The following is a 16166-nucleotide window of genomic DNA, read 5'->3' as shown; positions in this document are numbered from 1 at the left end:
CACTTACATTTAAGCATTCAAGCTTTGAGACAATCCGGAACCCGAACCGGGAATTTCCCACCAGCGCTTTCACCGCACGTGCCACGTGCAGACAGATTTGCTGGCAGTGGCAATGGCAATGATCGTCAGCGTTATCGAAGTGTCCGTTCAATGTTCGGAATCACCAAGCGTCTGGGTGTGTTCTAGTGTGTTCTCAACTTTCTCCTGTTCGCTACGTACAGCAAAGGGGTACCAACCTGCATGCGTACGAAGGCAATCTGTCCAACTCTTTCCTACGTTTTGACTTCCAAACAAATGTTTTATTTCTCACGTTACTACTGTCCCGGATCCCTGGTCTCTTTTAGGCCGTTACAACTGCAGTAACATTTTGGACATCTTGCATAATCCTCTGAAACAGAGCGAAGGACATATTTATCGATTCTTCTGTACTCGGCTGCAGCATTCGACCTGATCCATTCATCGATTATTTATTCATGGAACGATAAGTTTGCGGAGGCCATTGAAGGTTTTTTTGCTTGCAAGAAGTTAAACTCCGTTCTTTTCCTCCTATTCGACACCAACCATGCGCTCTAGATTCATTTTTCCTTCTGACGTATTGACAGCGCGCTTCGGCACGGGGCTGTCAATTGTTAGCAATGTCGGCTCTGGAGAAGTCGGGGCGTACAGTAGGGTATCATCATTCAGCCGCCATTTCGGACTATCGTGGAGTATGGTGGACTCAGGTCTTTAACGATGCAGTGGTACTTGTCCTCTTAGTTTGATAGAAACTATTCGGCAATCTTTCTAAACCTCCTGTGTGGTCGGGATGACTACTGACGCATAGTCCAAACAGGACCCTGACGCACAAATCGTATTCTAATGGAGAATACATGCGAATTAAAGATCGGCTAGTACTTTGTCAGTTGGTCTTCGTTCATACAAAAACCGTCAGGTCCATCATACCTTCGTGCATTTCTCCCGGTCTTCAACGCTCGATGCTTCCACAATGTCTGGAGTTTTACCTGGAAATCTTTCTCAGAGCACGGTCGACCAGCAAATGTATGTTTAATTTGATCGTCATCTTTATTGCACCAGTCTTACATATTTCCACCTCTCACAGTCTCATCAACAACTATCTACATGTTGCGGCCATTACATGTTTGTTCTATGATTATTCAGTCACTTTTGGCACAGAGGTTACTTTCATCTGGGAGCCACCTAAGAGCCTGGGCGCGTATTCTTTCCTGGTCAATAGATATTTTGCCATCATAGCAAACATCATTATCGTCATACCTGGAATAGGGGAGAATGCTCATTCAGCACAGGTGCGGTCAATTTACATACTTCAAGGTACGATTAAACTTACCGCGAAGTGTAGAGGTACCCGGTGAAAGAAGCGTGTTCTTCGTCTCATTGTTGACTCATACTCAAAGCAGGTGTTCGCTGTCCGCTCATGGCACATTTCGTGAGGTCTTGTTAGTGCTAATCGAAGTTATCATATGTGGTGAGTAATGTATTCGTAAAAATGGATTATAGGTAACCGTTCGTTTATGCCTGTCTCAGTGCAACTGAGCTTACGAGTGTACGCTTTGTACAAGCGATCGCTTCGACTTTTAATGTTTATGGTCATGGTTGCTTCTACTTTGGTCGGTATAACATGTGTAAGTTTTCTTCATAGATTACAGGAGAGATTTTAACCTTATAGCACCATTAGTGGACATTATTTCACCAGATGACGGCTATCGACGATACGGAGCTTGATTGCAAGCTTGGAATATCGCATCGGACGTAAGTAGTTCCCATCTACTCAAATGAGATCCTCCGTAGGCCGTACTCATCCATCTCTCCACAACTAATGTCGGTGCGTGTCCGCAGCGCAACACGTAAGGCCGAGCGAACCCGCCAACATTTGATCACACTAAAGTAACCACAGGATTGGCTGCGGCTTGGGAATGCTTAATTGCGTACGACACCATGCTGTTCGGATTTCTTGTCTACAAAGCATGCAGATATCGACGGCGTTGGCCTTTCGATGGCCATTTAATGCCTCTTCATCACGCTCTGCTTCAAGATGGTCAGTATGGACTAATCCACTCAATTGCAAGTCTAAAATATTCCATTAACAGGGATAGCATATTACTTGTATTATTTCACCGATGTCCTTGCTCTGCATCTACAGGACACTGACACCATTTCAGTATAGCATTAATGTTTAATCTAGCGAATATTGCTACATTTTATGTGCGTCACTTTCCGAAGCTCACGGATTCAATTTTTACTTACGACTTGATGAAGTCTTCCAAGGTGTGCTCAAATTAGTACTATTTTAGAGCAATGAGACTCAGAGAATGATTTCAAGCCTATACTACGCGGATGTTTGTCTATGTTGGTATGCAAGTAAGTTTTTCCTGGGAATCTACGCGAGAAACCATAAGCTTTAATGGCATTTCAGCATCTCCGTGTCAATGACATCTCGAATGATGCTCAATCTACATCAAACTGCAAATGTCGGTCAAGTAACCCAACCTTCGAAACTAGCCACTTTGGTATTTAATTCACCGAACGACATCCATCTCTCTGACGTAGGAGGCGTTGGCGCGCCGATGCGAGCACCTGCAGATGTTGAGGGCGCTCAGTAGAGGTCCCCTCAGAGTCATAGTGACTTGTTTATGGAAAATGCGTTGTGCCCTAAATTTGTGATCTAATCAATAAAGGCAATCTCATGTACAGTGTAATTTGAACATATTTATGAACACTCCATTGTCTCCACCCATCTCCTCTGACAACTGACATGAGAGGATGCCTCTAGAAATGGCAAGGCGTGGGCGCTTATTACCATTTCACATCAAAATGTTCTCAACCTCGTTGATCTCCGCACATTATAATTGATTAAATGCTCAGGGTCTTTAGTAGACACCGAGAGATGATTGAATCTATTACCCTTTGCATTACCTACGTAAGGTAAAGAAAATGATTTCAAGTTTCAAGTTGCCGCGGATCAAATGGTAAGAACTGTACTATGCTAGGAGCCTGAGATCGCCGATGTCGTCATTCGGTTAGAAAATCGCCAATGCACTGTTTCGAAGTAAGTTTCTCTGTATTCCAAGGCAAGAAGAAAACATGCCGTACTTTGGAGGACTTGCAATTCCGTTGACAACGTTGAGAGGACTCGATGTGACAAAGAAGGAGTAACGACCGAGTTCTTTGCATGTATTGCTCAGCTCTTCCAAGTCAAATAGTTCTCCCATGGGTGTCTAGAACAGGTGTAGGAAACCAAGGTATCCCGTCAGTGTCGTAGCATGCCATATTTTGTCGGGATTGGCAAGGACTTACACCCCAGAGCGCTATCAAGTAGTCATGGAGATTCCATTCCAGTTTATTAGGCCTTGCTTCAAAAGCAGGTGTATCCGAGGCTACAGCAGCAAAATGGTGGTCCCTGTGGCATTTCAGATTAATCAAATTCTCCTTCCAAACCATGGTGGAAAGATATGGAGTTCATCATACCAAAGCCATTCGACTTCCTTCAGACCTTGTTTTACCCCTATTGCGTTGGTGGGCGGCTTCAACGCAACCTTCCTCTCTTCATCAGTGGCATTTTCGTACCAGTGTACAAATCCCATTCGGATGAAGAGGATGTCCCCTTGCTCGAATGTCACATTTTGAGCCTTTGCACACTCATCTAAATCATCTGCCGTAACAAAGTTATGTTTGTAAGGGGCGAAAGAGATCCCCTTTTCAATGGCAAAAGAGTAATAGTCAAGGAGAACACCACGGCCAACAATTTTGCCTTGGAAAGCTGTTGAATTCAGGGTCAGTCTTGATTTTCCAAGGAGTAATGCGTATAATTCTCACCATGAATTCCATTTCTCATCGGCTTGTCGAACGCATTTGCTGTACCATTACCATTCTCGTCCAATACCTCCTCAGCAGGGAGTCCATTATAGAATTGGCCTGTCACAGTGCATTGTGCACTTTGAATTTACCAAAATCACCATCGATGTGGCAAAATCATCACGCACGCGTTTTGTAGTAGCTCCAATGTTTGAGCCCATCCCACTGCGAGCCGCATTGAGTGTTCATGCTGACCTCGTCGTCAACCACCGTCGTTGCACCCACAGCCGTCATTCGAAAGACGCGGTGGTCCAAACCCTTTCTTGCGTACCCGGCCGGGTGAGGTTTATGAACCTCCCAATTCAAGCTACATACTCGTCCTAACTTGATTTCGTTCTGGGATGCGCGAAGAATCCGAGATGGCGTGAGGAGGTTCAGAGAGCCGAGTTCGTCTTTGGTTTCAGAATTTGAGAGGTGCTCGTAGAATCCCCAAATGGCACCTGTGGAAGGAACTATACGTTAGATTTTATAACTGTCAGGTAAGAACAGTTACTGGCCTTCAGGGTCACCCTGACGGAAGGGTAGTTCTGAAAAAGATGGAAATGTTACATCGTCAAACACTGAGCGTGCGGCCATGATCCTCAGAGGGGTGAAAATAATCTGCTATAGCTTCTTTTTTATTGTGAACCACTCATGTACGCTTCAAATATCACCCTCAGCCGGAAGACTTGGGAACTATTTTCTAATCAGATTTCCAGGCATAAAACGGAAGGGGGATATTTAAAGTCAACGCGTTATCAGTAAAGGAAGGCAAGATCACATGAAGCTATGTGAACCAGACGTGAGGACATTTGCTCGTCATGTTTCCGACTATATCTATCCTGTTTAGTGAGGGTTGACCTCAGGCTCAATCCCTCCCAGCCTGGTTAAGAGAATATGCGTTCGCAAAGCGTTTTAATGAGTTCAACGATAACAGCAAAGAAATCCAAAGTGTACTTGCCATCTGTATATCACCCTCGAGTCACGATCGCGACATCGAGGGTCGTCAGCTGCTGCCGAATACGCTGCAAGTCCAGCGTCCGCCAATACGAGGTTAGCGCCCACCTGCTTTGCAGCAGCCACAGCAAGCCCCATATCTTTCTTCATGAGCTGAATCTACGCCCAGACGTAAATAGAAAAAATCGTCTCCGTTGCACTTGGATATCTCACCTTGAATCCTCCTTCATACCCTTTGCTGGTGACTGCGTCCGGACACACTCCAGGAACAGGATTGACGGCCTCATTCACCCAGCTCGCACCACTGCTTCCTTTGAAGCATCGTTGAAGCACAACAGGGTCTACTCCCATCCGCATGCCCAAATTCATAGCCTCGCTCGTCGCCAGTGCAATCAAACCGCTCAGATAATTGTTACTGAGCTTCGCTGCTAACCCAAGAGTGGGTCCACCTAGAGCCTGAAGAGACCCCGGATGAGAGGTTAGCGGGGCGAGAAGCTTCGTTATGATTGGGAGGAGTGGGGACGAGGATGACGCGCCCAGCATGATTGTCAATGTACCAGACAGGGCGCGCGCGGTGCCTCCTGATACCGGGGCATCAAAGAAGTGTGGTGGCTGGGGTGGTGATACCTGTTCTTTCGATTGCAGGTTAGAGGTGTAAACAGCAGATATGGATTCGTTTATGAGTTGGGAGGTTGCGATATCAATTGTTGAGCTGGAATGACTGTGTTAGGAAAGGTCATTGGTCAATATCTCGTTTAAAATGACATACCAGTCGATGAATATCTTTCCGGAGATGTCGATCGCTGCGAGCAGACCCGTGTCCGGAGTGAGGAACACTGCTTTTACATGCGCTCCTGAAGGCGCGTTTACTCAGATGAGCGTGTAACTAACATGATTAGTTCAGGGTGGGCGTACCTTCCGGTACGATGGTTATAATACAATCCTATAAAGGCGTAGTATCAATACACAAAATTGTTTTTCAAGTATTCTATGGATGACCAAAACGCACCGAATTCTCAGCCACCTCCCTCGCACATCCCATGTGTCGGATTTCCACACCAGGACCGGCATGTTCACCGCGACGCGCATTGTCCACCGACTCAACGAACCTATCCATCGCATTTGTATCGATATCGTATATCGACAGTGTAAATCCCTCCTCTTCCACGCATTGCGCAATCCGCAATGCCATTGGAAATCCCATGGCTCCAAGTCCAATCCATCCAAGCCGTTTAGGATACTCATGCGTTGCCTGAACAGATTCCATGCTCAATGTTCGCTCGATCCTTGACCCAATTCGTTGCGTCACTCGTTGATCGTCGTGGTGTACCGCTTGTAAAATATGGGAATCGAATTTGAGAATCCAGACATAGATTCAGTATCGTTTTTAGACCAAGAGAGCCCCACATAAAGGGCACCTGAGAGGGCATGAGAAGGTCAATCCAGGAGGGCCGGTTATCATGAGTCCGTGGGTGGTCTCCATGGTCAATTTTAGTCTACTTCGAAGCTCGGTTGCTTCAGCAATTATACCTAGTGGCACGTCTAAAATGGCGTTTGACCTTGTTGGATATGGAAGAGTGGTACTGTAGCTCGGTGGGCTGCAAGGAAATTGAAAGCTGTTGGTCCGTGCATCCACCTGTCCATTCCTTTCAATTTGTCGTTGAATACACGTATTTGGCAATCTAGTACATAGCAGCATGGCGCAGTGGTAGCGCGCGGGGCCCATAACCCCGAGGTCACTCGATCGAAACGAGTTGCTGCTAAACTTCGTTTTTTGTTTCTACTACATAGCATCATTGTCTTCCAATGTGAAAGCCTGTTCTCTACAACTCACTTTTGGTTCGGAACTAGTTTTACCTCAGCATCGATCGTGTTATGCGTTGTCTACCTTGGGGCGATGAAGCTAGTAGATCGGCCTCATAGTAGGTTTTTTCTGTTACATTCTTTTGGTAGTTGGTACGTCTGAGACATGAGCGGAACACCTGCTGGTTAGGTGCTTTCTGCGAGCAGCTGCATCAAGCATAGGTTGCAGGGCTTCAACAAATGTATACCAGAATAGTTATATTTCATTGAAGATTTCAAAAAGTGTATTTGATATATTACAATCCTGAATCTGTCGAAATTGTAGGCTAAAAAGACCTAAACTGCGGACTGCGTAGATTATAATGTGAAACTACGTATACTAGATTCAGAGGGCTACTATTCTTGTTGGACACCGCGATTAATTTTAGGTTCGAGTTAAATTCATCTGACTTGTGCATGAGCGTATGTTTTCAAGGCAATGAAATGGTCAAACTCCAGCTTGAGCTTGCCCTCGAGTTATCTACCACTGCCATCACTTGCCTGCCCAATGTGGTCTAGGCTCTCCACATGGCTCGAGCGCAGGGTCGGTACAACCCATACATTTGAAACTCAGATATCTTCGGGCCGAACACACCCACTGCGCGAGCGCGTGATTCACATTGCACGGGAATAGGGGCTGGCGAGGGCTCCCGCCGGTATCACGAAGCACTCGAGTGTGAAAACTAGGTTGATAGATACTCCCAAAGGTCATATTATCTTGTTCACGCTCGACGTCCACGTCCGATTTACTTTTCTTACTCTCATTTGCGTTGTTGTAATCAGGCAGTATCGTTAAGGGATGTCGAATGAGGACGCGCACAAGGAGCTGTTTGATGCGGGGATTGTGATAAGGAGGAAGGTTATGGTATGTAGCTCTTGAATCATGCTTGATATGACTCCCTCTGATCTCTGAGAATATCCTTACTGCGACTAGGGAGATGACTATGTCGATAACCAGCTCAGGGCGGCAAGTGATTGATTTTCCAAGAACGCGGCAAAGCAGATTTATCTCCCAATCATACCTATAGGGAGTATCCGAATTCATGAAACCAATGCAAGAACTTGTGACTGAGGTATTATTTGTGCCTCTGATTGCTCGCTGTCAATTTACGACCGCGTACTAGGCCGCGTGGGGAACGATATGGACGCGCCCAGGGCTAGAACTGAAGCAGCGCAGCCTGATAGTCATAGCCTTACTAGCCTCTCAAGGAAAGGAAGCAGAGGTCAGCCTCCTGTATTCTACCTAAGCCCAATTATAAGGCTAATGCTCGCCGTTTTGCTATCTTAGCTCACAGGGCATATCAGGTACGCAGCTGAATTTGCAGTGCATGATTTGCGCAGCACATTGAATCGCACAGCATTCCTTACTGATTATGGATTTACAGAGGCGCGGTGAATAACGGGGCGACTGAAATTGAGATCAGAGAGACGCTTTTGCATGTAGCTGGGTACTGCGGTGCGCCGTCGGGGATGTGGGCCTTTAGAGTTGGCGACGCCGCGATCAAGAAATTGAAAGAGGAGGGAAAGCTACCCCAGTGATTGCTCCGTCAACGTAGGCCGAGAGTGCTGGAAAGAGGAAAGCGCCACAACCTACTATGTGTATGCGGAGACAGCGCCGTCATATTTTTTTTGTTCACGTATCAATCAAAAACGTCATATGGTTGTTTTTATCAAGTCGGTTTGGAGTTGTACTTTCTTGGTAGTTTGTGACCGATTCTCTCATTCGATAGAGTGCTCAAAGATTGAATATATGCGATAAAAGGATACATTTTCGACGATAAAGCGGTGAAATAGAGGCGGGCAACATGAAGGTAGCAGCGTCAGCGAGGAAAAACGATGGAGGATTGGGTTACATTACGTCAAAATTCCCACGGGAGATATGCAGGAGTTGAAATGTCTATGACGCGCGAGACCTTTTTTTTCTTTGCGATATAAAGGGTGTCTCCATTCCTCCTATTCGTTCACACTTCCCCTTTCCACTCACCACACATCCTCCTTTCCAACCCACCATGGCAGCCCGCGCAGCGTACCCAGGAATCTTCTTCTGCTTTGCAGCAATGGTTCTCCTTATCTTCGTATGTACCTGATCCCTCAAACCTCACCTCGCTGCTGAAACTTTCTGCGTCAGGTATCAGTATCTGTTCCTACATGGAACAAAGTATACTTCCTCAGAGTCGGACCTCTGGTGAACCAGCTGAGATATGGAGTCTTTGGTTTCACAGGGAGCTCAACGAACATTGGCTACAACTTTACGTACGTTCGCGTTCTCGCCGTTGCCACCAGCCACCGATACTAACGTATTCTCTGCATTTCATTCTCTGTCTCACAATAATGGGTGTTGAAACAGAAATGATCGCCTGAACTCTACAATCCTACACAATCTCACCAAGACTCTTATCCTCCATCCAATCGGTGCGTCAGCCTCACACGTTTCCGGTTGTCTCGTCTCCATACTTACCAGCCGTTTTTTCTCCTTTCTTCTTTGCACTTATCCACAGCTGCGGGTCTCTCAGGAATCGCATTCTTCTTCGGCCTCTGCGGCGCCGCCAACTTCCATCGCTCCGGCGCGATCATGATGACGCTGTTCTCATGCCTCGCTCTGCTCACCACCTTTGTCGCCTGGGTCATTGACATGATCCTCTTCGGTATTGCGCGCCAGCGATACCGCGATGCAGGAGAGGAGTCGCAGTACGGAAACGCGAACTGGCTGACGCTAGGCGCGCTCGTTGCTCTGCTGCTCGGATTCTGTACCGCTGCCTGCGGTAGCTTTGGACGGTACAGAAGCCGGAGGGACCCCGTCGTGTACTAGAGCTAGAGCAAGCACGACAGGAAGTTGATGCCCCGATCTTTTCATCCCTCGCATTGATCTTTCTCTACCTTCATCCATGATCTGTCATTTTGGATTTTTCTACCTTTTTACGACCTTTCGACCATCCTCCCCGATTCGATTTTCACCTTCGTCTTCGCCTTTGCATGTTCTTCGCTCTCGGATAGCTTTCCTTGCCCCCGTGTTTTTTCGCCCCATGGAAGTCATATCTCAGCCCTGGCCATCCATCATTCTCTTTTATTCATTTCGAATTTGGAGCACTGGCGTCAAGACTTGCTTTATCTGCCACGCCTATCTAATGTTTTTCTTGCCTTTTTTCACGAACCTCCATCCCCCCACGATCTTGCCCTGGTTTACGTCTTTTCTCTCTCATGCTCATGAATTCTCCCATGGACCTTTTACGCCCCGTTGTATTTTTTTACTCGTAGAATCTGGGCAACCTTTCTTACCCACCTTTATATTTCGTTCTCATTCTATTTCATTTATTTTTTCTTTTTGTCTTTTTTGTAATCACTAATTTCCACGATCGCCCAAAGTATAACACCGCAAAGTAATGTAGTCCCCAACAACACCATTCACCTTTCGAAATCTTTTGTATTACCACTTTGGTTGCTTTTTAATATTATGATTATGACATTTTTACGGTTACGGTTACGGTTTCCCTTGTTTTTCTTTCTTGTATTATCACTTCTTTTTCTGCTTCCATGATACAGACGTTGTTTCGAAGGTGGTAATTGTAATCGAATCTGAAAGTGTGGTACACAACCAAGGTCGTTCGCTACTGACTGCAATAGTAAAAGTTATTCAGCCAAAGGTATGGGTTTGTGCGAAAGTTTCTGAACCTCGAAAGGGGATGTCGATATCGTTGCGGTGGGTTGTATTCTTAATTGCAGCTCCGATGTTGGATTTAAAGTACCCAACGTAAGGTATAGTTTATCGAGCCCCCAGAACATCAAGAAATAAGACGCCTAAGCACCATTCACATTGACCATGTCCACAAGTTTTTCTGGTAGAGATGACTCTTCACTGGCGCTGGGCGCATCTGCACCTTGCACCGTAGTCGAACCGTCCGCGCCGTCCTGTCTCTCACATTGATTATCCACACCAATATCAGCTGTACCAACATCACCTTCCTCCAACCCATCACTATCCACCTCATCGTCACCCCCTCCCCCACCCTCACCACTACCAGCGGCGACCCCAAACACCTCTCTAAACACCCGCACCGTCCCACTCCCCAAAATCGCAAACACCACACTCTCAAACGCCCCCGCGAACGGCGCGCCGTCTCTACACAGCAGATCCCAGAACGCATGCGCCACGACGGGGATATGGTTCTGGAACACGCCTGTGCCAAAGGAGCCGAGGACGAGGTGCTGCGCGTTGGCGTGTTTGAAGAGCGCGAGGATGCGGGCGATGCGGGTGTACATTGTGGAGGCGATGAGGCGTTCGGTTTCCTGCGCGGTGCGGAGGGGTGTAGGTTCGGGTTCGGGTTCGGGTGCAGGTGCAGGTGGTGGGGTCGGAGATGTAGCAGTGAGGTCGATAAGTTCTGGTTTTGATTCCGGTTCCGGTTCTGATTCGAGCTCGGTTTCGGGTTGTAGCTCGAGCTCGGTGGTACGTGGGCTGGAGAAAGCGGTCGCTGCGGGCGACGAAGGTCGCGATGAAAATGTAGGTTCTGACGCCGACGTAGTTTCAATGTCGCCCTCCGGCGTAGTGGGCCTATCCATCACATGCCCCGAAGGTCTCAATTTCCTGGAAACAATGCGCACCCGTATTTCAGTCCCGTTCTCACCAGCCTCTTCCTCCTCTCGCCTCCTTAGCTCGCGTGCAGCTTCCGCCTTTCGAACACGATCGCGAAGCTTGCCCATTTGCTCCTCCCACTCAATTCTGTCCTGCTGCGCGCGCTCCATCTCCACCCTCGCTTCCTTCTCCAGCCTCCTCACCTCCCCAGCGTTCACCGCTGCACATGTGAGTACGTCCACCTCGACGGGCCGCATCCATGCTCCACGATCGTTCCGGAAGATGACGACGCGCGGTGAGTACACCATTGCATGCGTATAGAACGCATCGGACGGGTTTTCGGTGTAGTGCGCGTAAAATGGCTTTGCTGGTTCGGAGATGAGGGACGGGTAGAGTGTCGAGGCGCGTGCGATGGATTCTTCCTACAATGTAATTGTTTTGTGTTAGATTTCAATAACGCGCGAGAGAGGGAAAAAAGGGGAGATGATTGAATAAGTACAATCGAAAGTCAACGTACCTGGGCTTGCGCGCCCTGAATGAATCCACCACCTGGCCTCTTCGCCGACGCAAAGTTGAGCACACCGATAGTTGTATTCCCCGACGCGGGAGGATGCTCACGGAGATAGTTGTGCAATTTACGCGCGCCTACGAGGGTGGAGTATTCTTTTACCAAGATCCTAGTTTTGCGCTTCACTCCATCGTCCATGTCCATTTGAGATTCCTCGTTATTTCCGTCGAACGTAGACAGCAATTGTGAATATGATTCGGGCTGCACAAACGCATCCATCTCCTCGTCAAGGTCCAAATCTGCCCCGCTCCATTCCTCGACGTCCCATGGTCCGCCGAGTTCTGGTGCGTCGGGTGCCCAATACGTCGTGTGCGCGTTCGTCCAGTCGACCTTTACTGCTAAATCATACCTCCTGCGGATGGGCTTGCGATCCTCCTCGGGGGTATCATCAACCTGGCTATTTTCTTTCCCTTTTCCTTTCCCGTTTCCTTTCACGGCGTCGCTGCCTCCAGCCTCTGCCTCGCCATTGCCATTGGTGCCAACAGTATCTCGCGTAGGAGAAGAAGGTGGGATATAATACCCCAGCTCGATCCTCCGCAGAGTCGTGCTCGCGATCTTGCGCAGCTGGAACCGAGAAAGGCGATATGCAGGATGCGAGGGCTGGTAGCGGCCGGTGTGTGGGCGATGCGGGTCGTCATGTGTTGGTTCTGGTTCTGGCTCTTGCCCGGCAGGATCAACGTCTGCTGCTGATTGTTGGGGATCGACCGTAGGCTCCCGCGGTGCCTGCTGCTCATCTTGGTGCAGCGGGTGTGCCTGAGCACTGTCATCGGGTACAAAGGCTGCTTGCGTTGTAGGATTGTGAGGGTGTGGTGATGGCACAGGTGTTGGAATGGGCTCGGGGTCAGGGACAGGATATCGCGGTTTCAAACCGGAGATGTCGTCTGGTGTGGGGGTGGGTTGGGTGTGATTCGGGGACTGGGACTCTGATCTATTACATCGATTTCAAGGTGAATATAGTACACGGCGAATGGATGAAAGAACGAGTCTTACGAGGCATTCATCTCGGTATCCATCGCTCCCATGATTCTACCAATACGAAGCTCTTGAGATTTGTGGGTATTAACTCGAACGCTAAGAAAACTCTTTAAAGAGACGATGTTCCTTGTGCTGAATAACGCCGATGACTGTATTCGTTTGACTGGATCCCTCTGGCCGACTTCTCACCACAGTACGCGATGCAGCAAACGACGACGACGTGGAATAGTGAAAGGACCGCAACTTCCTCTTTCTAGAACCCTTTTATACACACAAAGAGCAAAGAGATGTGCTGATCGAGTCAGATCAGAGCAATGTGCACGTTGTATGTCCGGCTGGTCCCGTCAACTCTAATCGCGAATGACAATATCACATCTCCAATTCATTCAAGAGGGGATACATTGGATAGCCTCTTATGTCCAGGAACATGATTGACGCCAATGAAAGATGTAAGAATTACACGGCGGGCAATTGCCAGTCATGTTGCCAAATGGCATATGTGCGGGAGGTTACAAGAAAGGTTTTCTCAAACCTCTTCTCTGGATTGTGTTGACGACCATAGTGACTGATTTCGGCGGCACTCCCCAGACGCTAACCATATTGCACAGTTAGTAGCTATCTGATAAGCCTTCGATAGCTCAGTTGGAAGAGCGTGGGACTGTAATGTGAACAGAATCATGTGTTGCCTAAGCACGTGACTAAATCCCGAGGCCATCGGTTCGATCCCGATTCGAAGGATTCTTTTTTCTTTTTCACTATGATTCTTGAGCGGCGCAATAAAATTTGTCCCCCGACATCTTTGAAAAAGTGGTCTTTAAATTCTAGTGAGATTCATCTTGATGTAATTTCAAGTATTCTCCCTATAACTCTCTTTTTGGCTGGGTTTGCACAACCAATCAATCATCCGAAAGTTCATGTAGGCTAAGTCTCTATCTTTCTATTTAACCACTATATATTCTATTTACTTTTTAAATACTGTTTTATACCTCATCAGTTGTAAACCGTTATCTCAATTTCAAGTGTACCCCAGACACTGAATGATCTGTTCAAGATTGCCAAATCTTGTTCACACTTCTCCTCCATTTTTTGGCTCGAGCACCCACCTATTCCCTCTTCATTTTTCTCATTCCTCACCAGTATGTGGTATTAAAGTCATGCATCCATGAAACTTGCAACCTCTTGCAATTTTAAGTCTTTGTTCGAGCTCGGATAAAACGCTTATTTAAAGCTGAAGGCTCGAGGTACTTACTTGCATTTTACGGCATTTGCCGAGTACTTGATCGCCAGCGTGAGGCTCAGAGCAAGCTTAGAGGCGCATGTTGCGGAAGACTACTACTGCTCAATCTTGCTGCAACCTCTGTGTTTTCCCTGCCATGGACTCTGCTGCCTAATACACTGCGGATGACTTTTCGAATCTCGATGCCATCATAGGTAATGTTTGTAGCACCAGGCTGTGTGCAACTCGCGTGTTTGGTCCCTTGCTGGCGTTTGCCTTTTATACTGGCTTTCAAGCTTCTTCGTCTCCTTCAAACTTGTCCACTTGTCTCTGGTGCTATTGGAAGCGGCAGCGGAAACATCTATACACGCTGCTCTGCAAAACCTGCTACAATTATCTGCACACTCTTCATCTCTATTCTGGCTCTGGCAACACTCTTATTGATAATATCGACAAAAGAGCAATAATATCCTTAATGGAACGACCACCAGGGGGCCATAGACCCAACCCTTACCAGACATACCCTCAGCCTCGCTCTGCGAATCCACAGTCTGCGCTGCCGTCTCGGGGTCAAAATCCACAACCTGCGCTCCCAACTCGAGGACCGAATCCACAGACTGCACTTCCACCACGGGGACCAAATCCACAGTCAGTTGTTCCACCCAGGGGTGCAAACCCACAACAAAACCTTCCAAATCGCGTTCAAAATCCACAGGCGGCAGTTCCCCGCCCACCGAATCCACAGTCAGCACCTCCCAGAGCCCCCATTCCTCCTCCACTACCCATTCCTCGGCCCCCGAACCCGCAGTCGGCGCCTCCTCGTGTACCTAACCCTCCAAATACCACTGCGCGTCCAACAAATGGACGCCCAGCTACGCCCCACCCAGCACATCCACAGCCTCAACATCCGCAGATAGTACACCCCCATCCGACGTATCCGAACCCCAACAACCCTTACCCTCATAACCCTTACCCTACTCCTAACCCTCACACAACACACTCTCGGCCTGCACCTAGCAACACTCTGAACACGCACTCTGTTCCAATCAACGGACATACCACCCGCCCGCCTCCCCAAAATCACTATCAAGATGACCTGGATGATGACGGAGACGACCTCACAGATGTTCCTCACCAGCAGGACGTTGACCGGCGCGCCCGACGCTTATATCTCCAAAAGATCGCACACACCACTGTCGAGGCGATCAACAACGGGATTGTCGACGTTTCAAAGACAATGCGGCGCACGCGGTTGTATACTCCTGACTCCCCCGAACTCATAGACTGGCAGTACCCACCGCGGCACAGCTGGTACGCGCCAAACAGGAACCCTGCCAATATCCTTGTACTAGGCATGTCGACGCTGCAGGGCGTCCAGTACTTCTACTCCGGGCCATCGCTGCTAGCAACCTCGTCCTCAGAGCCGATGGGGACGGCGACGGGCACAGGGACGACTACGAATGTGAATACAAATACAAACGGGGACGGGGAGGGCGTCGCGCGTATTGGCGTGCTCAACTTCGCTTCGGCGACTCAGCCAGGGGGTGGCTTCCTTGAGGGTGCGCGGGCGCAGGAAGAGTCGATCGCGCGCTCGTCAACACTGTACGTCTCGCTCACCACACCCGCCGCGCGCCCGTTCTACGCGGCGCATGCGAAGGACAGCGGGGGCGGGTTCTATTCACATGCCATGATATACTCGCCGAATGTGCACATATTCAGGGACGATAATGGTGGGTGGGTGAAGCCGCACCAGGTGGACGTGCTTACGAGCCCCGCGGTGAATGCTGCGCATGTCCGTCGTGCGAGTCGGTTCAGGCATATCCCGCCGGCGCAGCTGGAGGCGAACATTGAAGAGGTGATGCGCGAGCGCATGGCGCGTGTGTTGGCACTTTTTGAGCGGCAGGGCGCGCGGAACCTTGTGCTAGGTAGTTTCGGCACGGGTGTGTTTAAAAATGATGTCCGAAAGGTGGCAAGGGTGTGGAGGGAGCTTTTGGTGAGTCAGGGAGCGCGATTCTCGCGGTCGTTCGAAAATGTTGCGTTTATGATTCCAGATGATGAAACGAGGGCGGTTTATGAGTCCGTTTTGAATCCCAGAAGGAGGGGGAGAAATTCTAGCTTTTGAAAGCAGCTTTATATTATTTTTTTTGTCTTTGCTCCTATGTTTGTTGGCATATACTTGGTCTTGCTTCGGG

General features: G+C 48.5%; 6 protein-coding genes and 2 non-coding genes across 8 annotated transcripts; 6 read left to right on the top strand and 2 right to left on the bottom strand.

Annotated features, from left to right (window-relative positions):
* Window positions 1–985: 985 nt before the first annotated feature.
* JR316_0001835 (uncharacterized protein) lies at window positions 986–2182 on the top strand (the record flags this gene model as incomplete). The annotated part of the gene is made up of 7 exons (XM_047887633.1): window positions 986–1038; window positions 1100–1329; window positions 1543–1640; window positions 1694–1767; window positions 1807–1862; window positions 1913–2053; window positions 2106–2182. The coding sequence occupies 7 exons, from the start codon at window positions 986–988 to the stop codon at window positions 2180–2182; spliced, it is 729 nt and encodes a 242-aa protein (XP_047752556.1).
* Window positions 2183–3035: 853 nt separating this feature from the next.
* Window positions 3036–6073, bottom strand: JR316_0001834 (putative 3-hydroxyisobutyrate dehydrogenase, mitochondrial; the record flags this gene model as incomplete). The annotated part of the gene is made up of 11 exons (XM_047887632.1): window positions 3036–3233; window positions 3313–3415; window positions 3484–3775; window positions 3832–3930; window positions 3999–4322; window positions 4364–4397; window positions 4825–4965; window positions 5020–5518; window positions 5576–5660; window positions 5722–5749; window positions 5816–6073. 11 exons carry the CDS (start codon window positions 6071–6073, stop codon window positions 3036–3038), a joined length of 2061 nt encoding a protein of 686 aa, XP_047752555.1.
* A 424-nt stretch (window positions 6074–6497) lies between these two features.
* JR316_0001833 lies at window positions 6498–6569 on the top strand. Its single transcript has one exon. It is a non-coding gene; the product is annotated as a tRNA-Met (tRNA).
* Window positions 6570–7447: 878 nt separating this feature from the next.
* JR316_0001832 (4-carboxymuconolactone decarboxylase) lies at window positions 7448–8187 on the top strand (the record flags this gene model as incomplete). Its single annotated transcript, XM_047887631.1, has 6 exons — window positions 7448–7513; window positions 7583–7615; window positions 7677–7721; window positions 7773–7871; window positions 7937–7953; window positions 8034–8187. 6 exons carry the CDS (start codon window positions 7448–7450, stop codon window positions 8185–8187), a joined length of 414 nt encoding a protein of 137 aa, XP_047752554.1.
* Window positions 8188–8657: 470 nt separating this feature from the next.
* JR316_0001831 (uncharacterized protein) lies at window positions 8658–9457 on the top strand (the record flags this gene model as incomplete). The annotated part of the gene is made up of 4 exons (XM_047887630.1): window positions 8658–8723; window positions 8777–8901; window positions 8996–9060; window positions 9147–9457. The coding sequence occupies 4 exons, from the start codon at window positions 8658–8660 to the stop codon at window positions 9455–9457; spliced, it is 567 nt and encodes a 188-aa protein (XP_047752553.1).
* A 986-nt stretch (window positions 9458–10443) lies between these two features.
* On the bottom strand, window positions 10444–12796 carry JR316_0001830 (uncharacterized protein; the record flags this gene model as incomplete). Its single annotated transcript, XM_047887629.1, has 3 exons — window positions 10444–11637; window positions 11733–12711; window positions 12774–12796. The coding sequence occupies 3 exons, from the start codon at window positions 12794–12796 to the stop codon at window positions 10444–10446; spliced, it is 2196 nt and encodes a 731-aa protein (XP_047752552.1).
* Window positions 12797–13385: 589 nt separating this feature from the next.
* Window positions 13386–13496, top strand: JR316_0001829. The gene has a single exon. It is a non-coding gene; the product is annotated as a tRNA-Tyr (tRNA).
* Window positions 13497–14449: 953 nt separating this feature from the next.
* Window positions 14450–16096, top strand: JR316_0001828 (uncharacterized protein; the record flags this gene model as incomplete). The annotated part of the gene is made up of 1 exon (XM_047887628.1): window positions 14450–16096. The coding sequence occupies one exon, from the start codon at window positions 14450–14452 to the stop codon at window positions 16094–16096; it is 1647 nt and encodes a 548-aa protein (XP_047752551.1).
* Window positions 16097–16166: the final 70 nt, after the last annotated feature.

The sequence above is a fragment of the Psilocybe cubensis genome, chromosome 2, assembly GCF_017499595.1.
Source record: "Psilocybe cubensis strain MGC-MH-2018 chromosome 2, whole genome shotgun sequence".
Classification (NCBI taxonomy): domain Eukaryota; kingdom Fungi; phylum Basidiomycota; class Agaricomycetes; order Agaricales; family Agrocybaceae; genus Psilocybe; species Psilocybe cubensis.
The sequence above is the reverse complement of the archived record's forward strand: the minus strand, read 5'-3'. Positions and strand labels throughout refer to the sequence as shown.